This window comes from Equus caballus, chromosome 14 (genome assembly GCF_041296265.1).
Source record: "Equus caballus isolate H_3958 breed thoroughbred chromosome 14, TB-T2T, whole genome shotgun sequence".
NCBI lineage: Eukaryota > Metazoa > Chordata > Mammalia > Perissodactyla > Equidae > Equus > Equus caballus.
The window spans coordinates 74,971,212-74,990,052 of NC_091697.1; the positions used below are offsets into that span (position 1 = coordinate 74,971,212).

Below are 18,841 nucleotides of genomic sequence, written 5' to 3' on the forward strand. Positions count from 1 at the left end.
ATAATTCTATAGTTGACATCCTAATACTGATGTATCAAAAACTGTATGAAACTAAATGGAGTCGTTTCCAAACATTCTAATTTTTTTATTGAGGTCATACTGGTTTATAACATTGTGTAAATTTCAGGTGTACATCATATTTTGGCTTCTATACAGACTGCATTGTGTTCATCACCAAAAGTCTAGTTTCAATCTGTCACCTCCAAACTTTATTTGATTGTGCACCCCATCAATAAAAGATTTCTGGGCATGTATACCCCAACAGATAAATAATAAAAGTACTGTAACAAATAGCTTTAAGTATATATAGTTATAAAACTTACATACAAAACTTACCCTTTGATTCTAGTTTTCCTTAAATACAATGTCATCATGATTTTCTTATTACCATAGTAAATATGCTTATTGCTCCTATTATCCAAACCCATGATAAACAAACGAAAAGCTCAGAGAAACTGTGTTCACACACACACACACACACACACAAAATCCTTCCTTCCTTCTTCCCTCTCTTCTTTCTTTCCTTCCTTTCTAACACTAAATTATGTTGATTCTCTATCTTAAGGTAATGAACTTAAGGTAAATAATACTCTCTAATTTAACAAATCTTACCATGTCCAATTTACATCATGAAAACATACTGAAGGAGAAACGCCTGTACTTTGTTAGCCTTCTAAAGACACTGCAAAGATGAGTGATCACTTCCACATCAGATGGTAAATACTTGCTGGCTTTACAGAAACAACAAAACTACACATAATTACTGGCTTTGTAATATTTGATTGTTTTCCCCTTTTCCTATATAACTAGCTCCCCTCCACCAATAAAGTCCTAAATAAAATTTTAATATTTAGAGGACAAAAATAGGAAATTATACTTAAAATTCCTCTCCATGACACTATATTTCTGGATTGCCAATAAGTCACTAAATCCTGAAGTCAAGTCTATGTCTTGATGTCCACTGAGGTGGATGATTTCTGACATGACAACCCTTGTGCTTCTGTTTCTCAACATGAAAAAGGAAGAAGCCAGTAGTATTTTTCTTTTCTTTTTTTATACGACAATCTTCAATATTTATGAAATTATATTTAATAATGAATGCTTAATTGTTCAGGAGTATGAAGTTTTTTATGACTTTTGAAAGACTGATTTAAAAAAATTATAGGGGGCCAGCCCAGTGGTGTAGTGGTTAAATTTGCATGCTCTGCTTCAGTGGCCCAGGGTTCACAAGTTCAGATCCCAGGCATGAAACTAGCACCGCTTGTCAAGCCACTCTGCAGTGGCGTCCCACATAAAGTAGAGGAAGATTGGTACAGATGTTAGCTCAGGGCCAATCTTCCTCACCAAAAAAAAAAAAAAAAAAAGTAATACAGTTCAATACAGATTCAGGATAACACTCAACAGATAAGGAATAGAAGGTAAATTCCTTAACTTGATAAAGGGTATCTGTCAAAACCTTGAGTAAACAATATTTAATGGTAAAATTTTAGAAGGATTCCCTTTAAAGTCAAGACAAGACAAAGATTAGTTATCAGTGCATCTTATTCAAAGGTGTATCAGAGTTCTTACACAAAGAGGAAAAAAGAACTGGAAAAGATATACAAAACTGTCATTATCTGCAAACAATATGACAGTTTATACGGAAAATTCAAGAAAATCTTAAACTACTGAGACATCTAATAAAAGAGTTCAGGAAGATTACTGGACACATTACTTAAATGTAATTTAGTAATGTAATTAAAGACAATCTCATTCACAATAGCAACAAAAACTGTAAGATATCTAGGAATAAATCCAAAAAATAAACGAGGTGTGTAAGAACTTTATGGAGAACATTACAAAACTTTATTGAAGGATATAAAATAAGACCTAAATGAATGGAGAGATATAAAATTAACAATACTTAATATTTACTGAGTGTTTACTATGTGCCAGATTCTGAGTGCTTTTACATGTATTAACTCATTTAATCCTCACATTTTACAGTTTATCATTATCTGTATTTTACCAATGAGAAAAACCGAGGCAGAGAGTCTAAGATCACAGCGCTGGTAAGTGGCAGGTCTGGGATGAGAACCCAGGACATCTGGCTCCAGAGTCTATCCCTTCAACCAAGAAGGCTCAATACTATAAAGATAGAAATTCTCCTCAAATTAATTTATAAATTCAATGTAATTCTAATAAAAAATGCATATGGCTTTTCTTTGAACTAGACAAGCTGATAATAAATTTCAAATGGAAGAGTAATGAGACAGACTATAACTACATTTTTACAAACAAAAAATAAGTGGAAGGACTAACCCTACCAGGTGCCAAGATTTATAAAACTAGAGCGAATAAAATAAATATGGTATCAGTGCAGGCATAGAGAAACTAAAACAGACTAATGGAATACAATCCAGAAATAGCCAGCAAATATAAACTTCACACATCCTGGAGATGGCATTACTAATCACTAGGGAAATGGAATATCCAATAAATGATAATGAGATATTTAATATTAACATAAATATGCATGTATATATAATTATATTATATAATATATTAATATTAATACTCATTAATAATATAATTTATTTTCTAACATTTATATATAATTACATATTTAAATTAATATTAAATATCAATAATTAAATTACATAGTATATCAATATTAAATATTTACATACATATAAAAACCATATATATGTGTGTATATATGTAAAATTAGATCCCTACCTCATAAACATACATAATAGCAAATTACAGATGAATTAAAGACCCAATTATAAAAATAAAACATTAAAGTTATTAGAAATAATAGGATAAAAATAAAATATTAAAACTATTAGAAATAATAGGAGGGTACCTTTATGTCTTCAGGATAGGAAAAGTCGTTGTAAAAAGGTCACAGAAAGTAAAATATGGCAATATAATTAATTTAGCTTTTTAACAAAACTCATTTTTGTTATCTTGAAGCTGAAATAGGTAAAGGACTTGGCAGGGAAGAGTTGTGATGTATATTATCCATAACAGATTGGTACCAACAGGGTATTAAAATATCTCTCAAATATTTAAGAATAAGACATTTAACATAATAGAAAACAGGCAAAGATAGGAACAAATAACAGAAAGGAAATCCAAAAGTCTAATAAATATATGAAAAGATATTCAACTTCAGTAGATTTCAAGGAAGTATAAACTAAATGACAAGATAATGTTTCATTGTCCACTGATTATCAATTATAAAGTCTGACTCACAAGTGCAGGAGAAGACATGTACCCTATCAATCCCCACTCCCTGGAAGTAAGCTCCATAACAACTTATCCAACCCTTGCTTACACAACTACAGGAGAGTAGGGACCACCAGACTAGCCCAAATATGTGTTGGAGTAGAAAAGCTACTAATTTTTGTAATGTATCTTAATTCCAGCCACATTACTCAATCTCTATTTGTTCAAATATTTTTTGGTTCATTCTCTAGGGCTTTTCTAGGCAAACAACCATATCATTTACAAGTGACAATTATCTGGTCTCTTCCTTTCTAGTTGGAATATAGTGCAGTATTTACACTACTTATTTTATTTTTCTAATTGCATTAGTGGAGCATCCAAACAAGGTTAAATAATAGTGGTGACAGCAAGCACCCTAATCATATTAATGATTGCAATGGTAATAATCTCATTATTTCTCTATTTTCTTAAATTAATATAAAGTTTGCCTCTTGTTTCTGAAAAATACTTATTTTTTTTAAAAAACTTTCACTCTATTCTCTTTTGGAATTCTTATCCATCCTTACTTCTTGCAAATGAGATCCCACATTTTTTCTCAGGGCCTCAAGTCCTCCTGGGATCCACTTCCACGTCCAATAGCTGGTCATTCTTGTTTTCTATGTTAAGCCACTCAAGCAGAGAGTTACAAAGGAAAGGAGTGCTCTGGCCAATGTATTTCCATTACCTTATTATTTTTAACAGCTGCATACTAGTGATTTAATAATTTATTAAATAATTCCCTCAAAAGATGTACACTGAAGTTGTCTCTTTTCGTTAACCTCTTACAGATCATGCTGCAATGAGTATTATACAATCTATACCTATATTCTTGTTGCCTTAAGTAAATATTTCTGTAGGACATATCTCTAGAAGTCCTACAGAATTACCAGGTCAGAAGGCACAGGCATTTTAATTTTGACAGGTAGTGCCAACCTGTCCTCCACAAATGTATCAATTTATTCTTGCAACAACAGGGTAGACAACGCTTCTTATTCTCACATTCTCACCAATACTGCATGTCACCAAATTGCAAAGTTTTTCCCAGTCTAATAGGCCAAAAAACAAATGAAACAACCACCACCACCAACAAAAAAAAATCTATTTTATGTTTCATTTTCCTGATGACTAGTGATGTTTAAGCACCACACCTGTTTATTAGTCATCTGAAATTATTTTGTGATGAGACTATTCATATCTTCTGATTATTTTACTATTTGGTTGTCTTGTTTTCAACTGATTTGTAGATGCTCTTTGCATATGAGGGATATTAACTCCTTACATATGTTACAAACATTTCCATTATTGGCCTTTTCACTATGTCTAGAATATTTCTTTAACCCCAACCTTCACATGGCTATTTCCACAATAAATGCTTGTTGTATTTCTAAAAATATGGAATAAACTTCCTTAAAATACTAACCACTAAAATGAAGAACACTGTATTCTAGAATAAAATAAAAATGGCTGTATCAGCACATATCTGAACAAAATGGCCAAGAAAGAACTCAAGTTAATTTCTCTTCTAGGATATAGATTAAACTGTCTAGAATACATCTACTTATATTTGTGTTACACAAGAATTTTCACACCTACCATCTCATTTTGTTCCTTAAGGAGCTCTAAAAACACATTAATAGATCCAGAAAAACTAACTTCTCTATACAGTATTCCATATATTCACATTCTAAAAAAGCAAATTCATTTAAACCAATGTTTCTCACTTTTTTTCTGTGAACAAACAAACCCGCCCGACATTTTAAAGTAATTCCACGAAAATCTCAAATGTTACCAATACTAAATTTAAAATAGAATGTATTTTTGGAAACTCCTTATATATCCCTGATTTCAATTCTTTGTTAGTTATATGGTGTTAAATATATTCTACCAATTTGTAACTTTTCTTTTCACTTTCTTTAAGATACCTGACGAACAGAAATTCTTAATTTTAATACCATAAAATTTATCGATCTTTTCTTTTATAATTATACTTTATGTCTTGCTTAAGAAATCCTTTCTTACCCAAATATTAGAAAGATACATATATTTTCTACTGAAACATTTATTTTTAAAATTTTACTTTTGGCATTTAAGACTTTAATTTGAATGAGATGGCAGTAAGAGGAGATTAAGAAAAAAGAACATATTATATACACATATTATAATATAACATATATATATATATATATACACACACACACACACACACACATATTAGTTGCGTCTCCAGCCTCACTGTGAACCTAACAGGTATGGACTATGAAATGTACTATGGTACTGGTGTTTAAGTATCATTTTAGTCTACCACAATACTCCAGCATAAATAGAATATACATTATGTTTAGGAAACTACCACATAAAAGACAAAGACACACTTTGGGGAATATAAAACATCCTCTATTAGTAATTTTAAAACTATAAAATAAACTTTTCAGAGTACAAAAATGCATTTATATCACACATACGAATGTAGGTCCTCCTTATTTGCTATTTCCTTAAAGAAAATCTTTCAAGTAATGTTTTCCTCCCAATTTATCCCAATAGCTTTTTTTTTGTTTTTAAATTCCCCATGCTTGCTTTGAAACAGACAAGGCCTGAAATCAGCAAGGCCTCTTCAGGGCTTAAAAACATTAGTCAGTTACACATTTATGTGACTATAAAAGACTAAACTCACTAATATGTGAAAATGCTTAACAAATAGCAAAGCTAGTTAATATTCTTTCTTGACATTAGTTGGAGGTTGAAATATGGGAATTCTCCATACAACTCATTTCATCTCTCCCAATGTTCTCTTTAAATGTTTCCTTCCTACTTTCCTTGAAGGAGGGCTTCCTTTTTTTTTTTCAGCGTACAACTTGAAGAGCAGTGAAATACTCTCAAAGGAGAACTGAAGCTAGCTATCAGCTACCAGATGACCAGCACCTAACTCTTTTTCCTTCTTACAATTCCAAGGCAGAGCAGAACAGTATCAGGAAAATGAAATGTGGTGGAGACAGAATTATGTGAACACTGGTTGTGTTGTCCAGCAGCCATGGTAAATTATTCTTATTTTTTATTTTGAAATAGTGCCAAAGTGAAGACAGACAAATATCTTTAATAATAAAATTTAACCAATGTTAATAGAGCTATAATTCATTACATTGTTAATAGCTCTTCCCTAGCTAGTGCTGTTTTTAGTTTAATAATAAATCAGTTACCTGGGCTCGTTTTTCCATATCCTGGCAAGTACCTAGCTGTTCTTCCATTGCAACTCTGATTTGCCTTGCTTCATATTCCAATTGCCTTCTGGTCATATCTGTTTGTAAGGAAAACTAAAACCACAAATAAAATAAAATGTTAGTATCTCGTATTTGTGTGTTTACCAGTAAAAGCAAAAAAAGCATATAAATACCAACAATGAAAATGACTAAGTAAATATGTAAGTTATGGTGCATGCGAAAATTATTTTTTACTCTAAGGAGTCCTAAAACTTGATTATAGGTGCTGGGCTCAGTCTGAGTCCTTGATGTGAAATGCAGAGTTGAAACATTTTTATTGCTCCATAGCTACATACGTCTTTAACTAAATGGTACTATTTCATTTAAAATATATAATTGGTCCAATTAGGGTGAACCTCTCTTCAGTTCTCTTATGATTCTTCTCCACTGAAGAAGTCTTACCTTTAATTATTAAAAACTAGCATGTTAACATGGACAACATAGGAAAATCAAGAAACAGGTCCATCATCCTTAAGTTTATAACTTAAGGTAAGGATCAACATACACATGCAGACTAAACAGAGATAATGTCTACATTTGTAAAATGAAGAAAATGAGGTAAGAAAAAGCTTTCAGGTAACATAGATAATCAGAAATCTCCAGGACAAAGTTAACACAAACTTTTTGGTAAAAATCCACAAGTGAAGCAAAGTTGAAACAAATAAAAAGTACTTCTTCAGAGAGTGTTAATTCATTCAAAAATTTATTAATCCTTTAATTAAAATTCCAGACACTGTGATAACTGCTAGGCATACAAAAGGATGGAAAGGACAAGGCAATGAAACTTATAAACACATGCCCCAAGAGGTAATAAAGGCTAAAATTAGACTAGACTAGACAAAATGGTAGGTCACAGAGTTACAATGGGTCACGAAGGGAATGAGGAAGTGCTGTAGATTTTTCATGTTCTATATGACCAACAGAAAGCTGGGTGCGGCACAAGTCTGACTCAGAACAGCATTCTGTAGCTCCAAGGATTCCAAATTGTTTTGTTAGTTAACTTAGGGGACCTCTCAATCTTTTCCCTTGCAATATAGATGACATTCATAGGCAGAATGCATTCCTATAGGCAAACGTAAATTATGGGTCGCAATATAGATGATATAGTCTGCATGTTGTTTCTAATTCCCAATGAACCAGTTGTAACTACACTCATTCGTCCTCCACTTCTCAAACCCCCCTGCAAAAAAGGTTGACCATGACACAGTATGTTCTAATAATATGGTTTAGACCTGATATTTTAAGCAATGTCTAATATTTTGATAAGTATTTCCATATGAAAGCATTCTTAACTTGGCTTCCCAATATAAAAGTAAAATTTGTGAAATTAAAAAATATTTATGAAATGCGAGCAATTTAAAGTTGCTAATGTTGCCAAATGGTTCATAATAATGTCTTATATATTCTATTAAATAAATGTGATTATTTAATAAATTAATAAGGGAATAATGAATTTATTTGACAACTGATCTTTGTTTCAAATATTAACCAATTGTTCTTCAGTTGTCATATATATCTGAACACTTCCCTCAACCTGACTGCATACAGACAGTTGGTCTCTAAATTTTGTATGTTCTAATTACTGAAGTGAAAGGTGAGCAAAACTATGCTTTGGTATTTTTGTTTATGAGAGTAAAAATCCTGCCAAACTCTCTTGAGTTCCTAATCCTTGTCTGCTAACAACTCTCCAATAACTTGTTCTTTCACTATTTGTCAAACTATTATTTAATTCCCAGGAAGACGTTAAGGACATTCCCAGGAAGAGAGATCTTTTCTCTGCCTCTCAAAACCCTGGAAGAGTGTTCCAGGGGACGGAGCACTTATGCTTCCAGTTCTACCTCCTGCCAGACAATCCCACTCAGGAAATCTGGCTGGCTAACATGTTTCGGAAAAGGTTTTACTTCTTTCTACTTTTGCTTTTTGTACATTATGTTCTCTCAAAAGTACTAGAAAAAGTATTAGAAAATGAAAAATCTAAGCTAACAGAGAAAGATATTTTGTTGTCTGTTTTTAATTTCTCTTTTTAAAAATTACAAAAAATATTTATGGTCTGTCACAGCCCTGTTTGAAATTATTATTTTAATTCAGAAATGTTCTTGTATGTGCCATCCCATGAACAAGATTGTTGACATGGAGAGGTTGGGTGGGGAGCGCGAGGCTGACAGGATTAAATTCTTTTTTACACAGTTATATTTGCAAAACAAACACATTTTAGTACTTGCAAAAAGTTCTAAGATCCATGCCAACAGCTATTCTTATTTATAATAACTGGAATAGGACTCAAATTATCTTCAAAGGTATTTTTATTGCAAAAACTATATGGTATGATTCCTGCAATGTGGTTCAAAAAATAGACAGATGGGGATAAATGCTTCTGCAGGGTATATTTGGCAATTCAATATACAGAATAAAAAATCAGTTGCCTAGCTGAATCCTGAGCCCTTTAGGATTGACACTTAATAGATTTTCTTAACTAGGGGCTTAAAATAAATATTTGCTTGAGCATAATGAGGTTTTATCATCTTTATAAACAAAAATTCATTAACTATTATATATTTAAGTTTAAAGCTGGATAAAACATATTTCAGTTTATAAATAACTATAAGTTCAGTTACCCTGAATTTTTAATGGATAATCTAGGTGACTAAAAATCAAGTTATTAAAGTCTAAAATTATTGCCAAGTTACTTACATTTTCAGTTAAAGGAAGACTATCTATTCTTTTAGTGAGATTCTGAAGTTGAGCATAATACCAGTCTTTTTCCTTTTCTTCTTTGTCAAGATCAGCAAGAAGTAATGACCTGTTTTTTAAAAAAGATAAGTTTACACAATGCTAATATAGAGTGTCTAACAGCAATTCTTATTAGCTGTTATTGTAAAGTTCTCTCTTTAAGCTAAAGTATTAATAATAAATAAATGGAAAACATAGATTTCGGATTTTTGAAGATGGGATTTAGAATATTATAACCATGAAAATTTGAATATTAAAAGATTTTTACTTTTTCATCTAAATAAGATGGTAGCCATCCTTACAAGAATATTTACGTTTCACCGAAGGTGTTCATTTATTCATAGTCTAAGCATATAATGATGGTTTACAGGAAAAAGTAGAGGTATAACAAAACCCAAAATTAATACATGAATCAAAAATGTAACAAAAGAGTAAATAAAAGCAGTAATCATGCAGAAAAACCTAGAGTATAAGAAGCTATTGTATTAGACACAAGAGTAGTTTTCAGCTTCTCAGCAGCCAAAACATATTGTCACTGTGTTGTAAGAGGAAGTTACTCTGAGGGAGAAAAACTGCTTTCTTAGTTTGGAATTTGAAGATGAATTTGTTATGTAATCCCTGAACAACCCAATTGATGGTGTCCTCAATAACAATTTATCAAGACATGCTATATCTGATCATCATAAACATAAATGTGAAATAAAATAGTGTTCCTAGGATACAACTCGGTACAAAAAGTATACATCTATCTCCTTTCATGTGGCTCTTTCCCAAAACGACCACTATTACCATTTTCTTGTGTATATTTCCAGAAATATTCTACAAAAATGCAATAACATATGTACATACTTAAATATAAATAGTAGCGTATTATTATATGTGTTGTCCTATAACTTTTTTTTCAGTAAAAACTCTATCTTGGAGATCAATCTATATCAGAACATAATATTCTCTGTATTCTATAGTATTCATGAATCCATGAAAGGATACCCTAAAATCAGTTCTCTGTTAGAGGACATTTAAGGGCTTTCTAATCTTTTGCTATTATAAACAATGCAGCACTGAATATCCTCACACACAGCCTCATTTCACACATGTGCAAGCATGTATGTAAGATAAATTCCTAGGGTATGTAAATTTCTAATTTACTGCCCTTATTAGATGTTGTACCAATTTACGTGCCTATTACCTTCACCAACGTAAATGTTTTATCAAACTTTTTTACTTTTGCAAATCTAGGGATTTTTTTCCTTCCAAAAAACAGTATATCAAATGGTTTTAGAATGAGTGAAGTTAGGCATTTTTTTCAAGTTTAAAAACCATTTGTATTTCCTTTTCTGTGACTTTTTCTTACTCATTTATAGGATCTCTACTATACTAAGAATGATAACATTTTGTCAGTTATATGACTGGCGAATGTTCTCTCAGTTTATCACTTATCTTTTAACTTTATGTTTTTGCCATGTAAAAAATTTTTATATTCTTGCAGTTGAATTTGTAGATATTTTCTATTATGGCTTCTGGAGTTTGGTTATACACAGAGAGATGTTCCCCATTCTGATAGTATTACCTTAAAATGCTGTTGATTTTATTTTCTTGGAAAATATGTATGCATGTATGTGGAAATTTCTATTGTTTCTAAAATTCACTTCCCTTTACTGAGAAGCAATCTTAAAAATAAGAAATTAGCCTTCACTTTTGATGTAGCAACCTCAGTGGTGAGGGAATCCATGGTAAGAAAGGAAGACTCTGCTTATGCACATATTTATTAGGCATTTACTAACTACTTGTTAAATGAATTAATGGCTAACACGACAACAGCTAACATTTATTGAACGCTCTATATCCCAGACATTGTGCTAAGTACCTTTTTTTTTTATGCTGAGGAGGTTTTGCCCTGAGCTAATATCTGTTGCCAATCTTCCTCTTTTCTTTGTATGTGAGCTGCTACCACAGCATGGCCACTGACAGACGAGTGGTGTAGGTCTGTGCCCAGGAACAGAACCTGGGCCGCTGAAGCAGAGTGGGCCAAACTTAACCACTAGGCCACTGGGGTTAGCCTGCAAAGTACTTTTAAAAAATCTAATTTAATCCTCACACCATCCCTTGAGGTAGTTATTTTCATGCTCATTCTACAGACTGGAAAACTGAGGTTTAAAAAGGTTATGGAGCTATGGACTTGGGTTTGAATTCTAGTTTGACTACTTCCTAGCACTTATCTTGCATAACACAGAAAATGAGAAAAAAAGACACAGAGAGTGTTAATCTATGACCTAAGGGAAGTCTAGAAAGAAAGAACAGAAAAAAACAGAGGGTGGAAAATCATCAAAGAAATAAGATAGCAGAATTTTCAAAAGCTGAAGAAAATAAATTTCCAGATGAAAAGGGCACATGAGTATCTAGCAAGATGAATGAAAAAAACCCCACATATACCAAGGCATTCTAAAAGCTTCGAAAACGCAAAAATGGTTGCCTACAAAGGAATAAAAATAAGACGTATTACATTTCTCATCAGCAACACTGATAATGAGAATAAAATGAGTTTGAACCTAGACCTATCCAAACTATCAATCAAATGTGAAAGCAAAATAAGGATAGTGTCACATAAGCAAGCACTCAATTTTCCTCCGTCCAACACTGAGAACCAAGAGGACACAAGATATATCACAACTGTATACACACATAACTTCACTTCTCTCTCTCTTAATAAAATCAGGACTTTATCTACACAAAGCAAAGTAAGTTCCTGGGAAAGTAGGTATGCTCGCAGGTCCTTTGCCTCTTAATAGAGCTCAAAGGGGACAAAGAGATGAAAGATTGTGGACCCTAATTAGCTTCTTATTTTTCAGGAGAGTACTTCCTACACTGTCAGAGAGAAACAGTCCAGGTTCAAGGTACGAAATAGAGATTCATGTAAACTTAAGAGATGAAAGAAAGCTTAACACTACTTCACATCCAGATGATCATCCCTACTTTTTAAAGACACACCTAAAACCAGAGAAAAAGCAATAAAAGGTCTTTTGCTTCCCAGTGAGATATGCTGGGCATTTTCCATACAGTAATATTCAATTTTCACAACTCCACAAGGTAGAACCACATCCCTATTTTACAGAAGAAAACAACACAAAAATTTAATGTCTTAACCAAAGTCCCAGAGCTAATATGTAACATTTATATATGTTAACATTTCTTGAATGTCTAATAGAACTTCTGGGACTGCAAAGATAATAAGGTATCATTGATGCATTAAGGAATTTATACTCTTTTCGGAGACAAAACACTTGACAAAGTTCTTGATAATGACATATATTCTGATATTTGTAGTGAGATGATTTTAACTTTAGGAAGAGAAGAATAAATACACTCACTGTGAGAAACATTCCATATGTCAAGCAATGTTTTTTTGACACCAAAACTGATAAATTATGAAATGTTTCCTTGTGGCCACTTGTAATAGGCCTTCCATGATGGAAACAAGCACTGTATGCTGGATCTAGCAGTTACATATTTTAACTGAACATAAAGATTGTGATTATGTGAATTATCCCGTCTACAGAGCATTAGAAGTATTTAAGTGACAAAGTAGAAGTGTTACAATCCATCTCAAGAAATTGCCTCCTTTACATTTTTAGATGTAATACAAGGACAATCAGTAACATACTATTTCTTGAGTTAATAAATGCAAAATGCTAAGTGTTAGCCGTTACCTACCATACATGCTTCGTAATTCATATCTCGTATTACAAAATGACAAATAACAGCAAAAATTGGAACATACAAGTCAATGTTTACTATTTAATGAAGAAAAGTTACCTCTCTTTCTCAAGTTCTTCTAAATAACCGGGATTTTCTCTGCTTCCATTTACAAACCCTCTTCTCGGAAATGAACCCATAGGAACAGGACTGCACTCTCCTGAACGACTAGATACAGATCCTTCCCGGCTTCCGTAAGAACGCAGGGACATTTTTGACCGTAGTTTCACTCCAGGGAAATTACTGCTATCTAAGTTAAGTTCTAAATCAAATAGAGAGAAGGTTTTATATAATAACTGCTTTAATCAGTCTAAAATATTACTAATGAAATTATATTGTTTTAAAAGTGAAATCTTAAGTTCATATTTTAGTCTTCAAATTTTAACCCATTTATAATATAATTGAAAATATTTTATATATATTATATAAGGCCTCTAGGAGTACTAAGTTATGGCAGCTGTTGAGCAGCAGTTTATGCAGGGGACAGAGGAAATCCTTATCACAAATGCCGCCACTCACAGAAATTCACTGATTCCTGCTTCTAGGTAAATGTAAAGGTAGGAGAGAGAATAAGAAGAATAATCCTATGGAAAAATCAGAAAATGGCCAAGATTCTATGAGGCTGGTTCTCTGAGGGCTTGCAAAAGGACACTATACCGTGCACTGGAGTACTGACTCCATAAAAGGGCATACTTCTTGGTTCAGATGGAACAGTTATTTAGAAAGAGAATGGCCAGACTTTCCCTCCAAAGTCAGCTTGAGTCAGGGGGAAAAGGAGTATGTTAAAGGAAAATTAGACAAAATGTCCTTCCTTACATTCCCGATAGATAATAATATATTTGGGGACCCAAAGGTAATTTCTCTGACTAGCTTCAATCATAAAATTAAGCGTTTTCCCTGTTTTGACACTGGAATTTTGAAGCAACAAAGTGAGAAAGATATTCTTTTACAAGTCTGCTATAAAGGCCTTAAAATCAGCTTACATACGTGAGAAGATAAAGCATTTCTATCCTGGATGAAACAGAGGACACTACTTCAAATGAGGCAATGGGCTATCTGTGGCACACAGCTTACTAAAGGTCTATTTAGTGACTGACAGAACAGCAATGAGCTTTAAAAAAAGCTGAAAATTACTAAGGATGGGATCTAAAATAGTTTATTCAAAACCAGTTAAATGCTTAACTGAAGAAATAACAAATGGACTTTTTACATTTTTGTACATTAACAATTACATCCTAACGATTAACGCTGTTATACCAAGAAACTGATACCAACACCCAAATCAAGAGAAGCTATACTTGGATATAAATGCCTAAAGGTGACAACTGGAGATTAAAAAATTATTTTAAAACAATTTTTAAAAATCTACCTTTGAGGCGCTCTAATAAGTCAATCTGTCCAGAAGAAGCCATAGCTTCATCTTCAATACTTCCTTGTAGTTGTTTAAGTACTTCCTGTAAAAAAGAACACAATACATGAACATGACAAAATTCTAAAAAACTTCTTGAAGACGTGATTCTAAGTTTCCTGGCACTTTGGTATGCCAGGGAAAAAAGTTATTTCAGATCAATCTGATAACATATCATAAGCTGTAAAGCACTATTCATATATTACCTACTACTAATTATAAATAATACAACTATTTTTATTCTCTCTCCTACCTTTACATTTACCTAGAACCAGGAATCAGTGAATTTCTGTGAGCGTCAGCATTTGTGATAAGGGTTTCCTCTGTCCCCTGCATAAACTGCTGCTCAATAGCTGCCATAATTTAGTACTCCTAGAGGCCTTATGTAATATATATAAAATATTTTAAATTATATACCCCAACAATAATAATAGTTATATTTCGTGATAATGGTGATTATGGTGAATCTCAGCGTAAGACACTATATGGAACACTTAAGATACATTATCTATAACTTTGAAACAATACAATAAGGTGGATTATTCTCATTTTTCAGATAGATCAACTAAGACTCAGACTTGCCCCGGCTCAGTTGGGTGTTTAGAATCCATGTCTCTTAAGCTTGCACGAACATGACCATGAAAAACATCAAATTAACACATTACAATATGTTGTTTTAACACCCTAATAAACATTCAACCCTTTCTATAGCACATCTAAGTCTATTCAACTAAAGTGCTAATTCACATTCAGCAGATATTCAAATGACTGCATGCTCACTGCCTCCTGACTTCTGATGTCATTATTCCTTTTCCATCTAAATCCTTCTCCTGATTTGGTTTGACAAGATCCTTGAGTGTGTCTTTCACAATCTAGACTGAAAATATTACAGGTTTTTGTTTGCTCAGCCCTTAGCCTCCTACCCTACACAGCTCCAAAATCTCAAATTTACCTTGAAAGGAAAACCAGCCATGTTTGATACAGGCCCCTTCCCTCTATAGTAGGTCTGTGTCTCTCAAGCATTGCAAGATTATGGAATATTTTACTTTGTCTTCCAGCTCAGCCTTATTCTCAGGTGGCACCTGACTCCTTAGCCCTAAAATTTCTGTTCCTTGGAGGCTATGAGCTTAAGTCAGTAACCTCTTGCTCCACAAAGTTCAAAATGTGGGAAACGTCTTGAGGAGGAGACCTGTTGCGTGAAAGCAATGTGTCTTTCCTCTAGCAGGACTTTGCCTTCTAGTCCATCCCCGGCATTCTTTACCACAAGACCCAGCCAATGTTCCATGGGGAAAACTAGCCATGCATTTAGAACTCATCTAAATGTCAATATTTCACATCCACCCACATCTGTCAAGACCTCCAATACTTTCTTTCCTCCAATGGAGTCTGTTTGCCTGCGTTGATGATGAATATCAGCCGGAACCCAGAATTAACAAATACCTCTGAGGAAGAGAATCAGTAGAACTCTCAGCTCATCTAGAAAGAGCTCTTTCCTTTTTGGGATTTTAGTTAATACGATCCTTGATGCTTCCACAGTCCTCCAATGTCTTTAAAGTAGGATTTTTGTGTTTTACACAGTGTTTTCCAGTTGCTGTAGTAGCACTTATTGCTTGGGGCTGCGTATACCCTAAAAGAAGCCCTCCTCAATTTCAAAGAGTTTTTAAAAGAAAATGCAACAGAACTGCCAAGCAATTCCAAATAAAATATTTCAAAAAATCTTCTGACAAATGGCAGCTTTTAAAATTAATATGTAATTTTGAAGGAGCCAACATTTATTTGTATTTATAAATTCTGGAAGCTTTTGATTTTTAAAAAATAATTACTTTATATAATCATACATTATTTAAAACATTTTAAGAATTTAGAAACATTATAGAATTGCTTTTTAGAGAAGAAATGTACTGTGGTAATATCAGTGAATAGAAAATATTTATCAATGAGCAACTGTGAGATTTCAAGGGGGTTGCTACTTGCCCCACTTCTATTTTTCTCAATATATCATAGTTACAGATTCTTTTCATTATCAGATACAAGTACACTTGATAACTAAATCTTCAAAATAAATTATGAAACGTGTCAATCTGAAGTTTTATTTCTTTTTTTCTTACACTCTGAAAATAGAAGATACTTTACATGTATATGGTTCTACAGTTTATAGAGCAATTTATAAATATTTCATTTTGTCAAAATACAGCAAAGATACAAATGGTTCATTACTAATTTGTTTACAGATAATTTTTTCTATACCCAGCTATCTCTCAGTTTAAATGCTTCACATCTCTAGATGACCATATTTATCTTGTTGCTAGGCTCAGCATTTTAAAGTCAATCAAAGCTGAGTTTTAGCCCTGGAGTAAAAAACACAGTACATAATCTTTTTAAATTTAGTACAATTTCTGTATTTATCTGATTCTAGGTCATCCAAATCCCATGAAATCTGTAATTTATTTTATTATGTTTTTATCACAGAAAATTTCATAATAAGTACATAAGTATACGTATTTACAAAACCCGTACAAAAATACGTGAGTATAGAGAATGTTATAAGAAATTCTCATGTACCTTTACAACCCAATTTAATAATTATCAACTAATGGTCTTGTTTCATCTACACCCATATGCACTTCCTCCATTTCCTCCCCTCCACTCAGATTTGTTTTGAAAACAAATCTCAGACATTGTATCATTTCTTTTGTAAAAATTTCAATATGTATATTTAAACAGGGATTCTTTCTTAACACGATCACAATGCCATCATCATACTTAAAAAAAAACAAACATTTCTTTAATATTTTCAAATATACAGTGTTCACATTACCCTAACTGTTGTACACATATTTCCCTGATTGTCATATACACACAAAAATACTGTTATAGTGTGTATCAGTGTCATGTAATCAACAGGAAAGCAGTATTCTCTTTTGCCACTAGATGGTACTACTGCACAAATTTCAGGTATCCTAAAATCATCCAGCTGGAGGAGACACACCTTGCCTTTCTTTGGGATAAATAGGTTAAAGATCAGGAAACATGATTCAATATTATATAATATATTCGAAAGTCTAATAAGTGATTTTTTTGGGAAATGCTCATTGTTTTGGATTAATTTTAATCCAACATAGGCAGCACCAATGTTTCCAAGTCTTTTCACAAATCAATATTCTAAGACAACATAAACAGGTCATGGTTCCTGCTCTTTAACAGCTTAAAGCCTCTTAAGGAAGAGATATATGAATAATTTCATTATAAAGTTGTAATTGCTATGACACCATAAGCCAAATCCTAAAGAAACAGGTGGATGGATTTGCAAGGATGTCTATAGAAGCATGTGCTGAATAATAACCAATTCACAGTTGAATTCAGATAGATTTTAAGTGCCGATATTCACGATATATATTATATGACACAGATAAGTGGTCAACCTGATATTCCACTGTAGACATTTAAGGGTCTGACTTTAACGTTTCTCTGAGAGACATTCCACTGTAGCATGGAGATGGATCTAAGGGTAGGTTAAAATGTCTCCCCAAAATGAAACTTGAATTTGCTCAAGTAGTTAAACAAAAACTTAAAAAGCCATCTCAGAGCTCTCCACTACAAAACAGACATCCAGATAGGCCTGCCAGGAGGAGTTCTTTGCAAAATCTACCTCCAAATTAGACGAAAGAGTAGTTCTGCTGGGAATTTTTTATTTTGTATCTTTAAAACTTTTTAAAAAACACACCATGTACAACAATTTTAGATATATTCTGTTAATCAGTGTTAAAATACCAAACTAGTCTTTTTTAACTTATTAGGTAACTGATTCGGCTATTTTTAAGGTTACCCATAGTTTGTGGTAAGGAAAAAAATGTTTCTTTATAGTCTACCATATTTTCAAAAGGATTTGAGGTAGATATTTTGGAGATCTGTCATTGCTGGGGACAGCTTTTACTACAAAAATAGGCAATTAGAGTAGAAAAGGTCTATAGATAGATAGATAGATAGAATAGTATATATGAGTAAAAGGTTGAACTGTTACGATAGGAATACAAAGGGTAAAAGAGGAGCAAAACTCTTTAGTGATATACAGAAGCTTGAAGAATAAGGGAGACCTCAAAATGCACAGAAAAAGAACTCGCAGAGAACAGGAAATGAATAAGGAATAGGAGTAGTGAACAGACAGGAAGAACAGGGTCAGGAACCCAGATGTTAAAATAGCCTGGAGGCAGAAACAACACAAAGCAAGAAGAATTTTTTAAAAGGGAAGGAGGTAACAGTTTTCTTGATGATCTCCAATTCTATAAAGTTATTAAATTTAGTGAGAAGAGAATCTAGCCTGAGTAACGAAATTAAAACAGCTGAAGTTTTAACCTCAATTATTTTGAAATTAGAACATATTCCCCCCACTGTAGAATGAATATTTTATAACTTTTCTTGGAGGTTATCACAGCTTTTCAATGCT

At 32.7% G+C, this 18,841-nt stretch overlaps 1 protein-coding gene across 22 annotated transcripts in view; it reads right to left on the reverse strand.

Annotated features, from left to right (window-relative positions):
- The window catches only part of APC (APC regulator of WNT signaling pathway), a 116,597-nt gene that overhangs the window by 45,332 nt on the left and 52,424 nt on the right, over positions 1-18,841 (reverse strand). For all 22 annotated transcript variants that reach the window (NM_001301314.1, XM_014730331.3, XM_014730330.3 and 19 more), the window contains 4 exons: positions 14,359-14,443; positions 13,050-13,251; positions 9,198-9,306; positions 6,447-6,560 (listed from right to left, as the gene is read on the reverse strand). In NM_001301314.1, the coding sequence (NP_001288243.1) occupies positions 6,447-6,560; positions 9,198-9,306; positions 13,050-13,251; positions 14,359-14,443 (510 nt within the window). The remainder of the gene's footprint in view (positions 1-6,446; positions 6,561-9,197; positions 9,307-13,049; positions 13,252-14,358; positions 14,444-18,841) is intronic.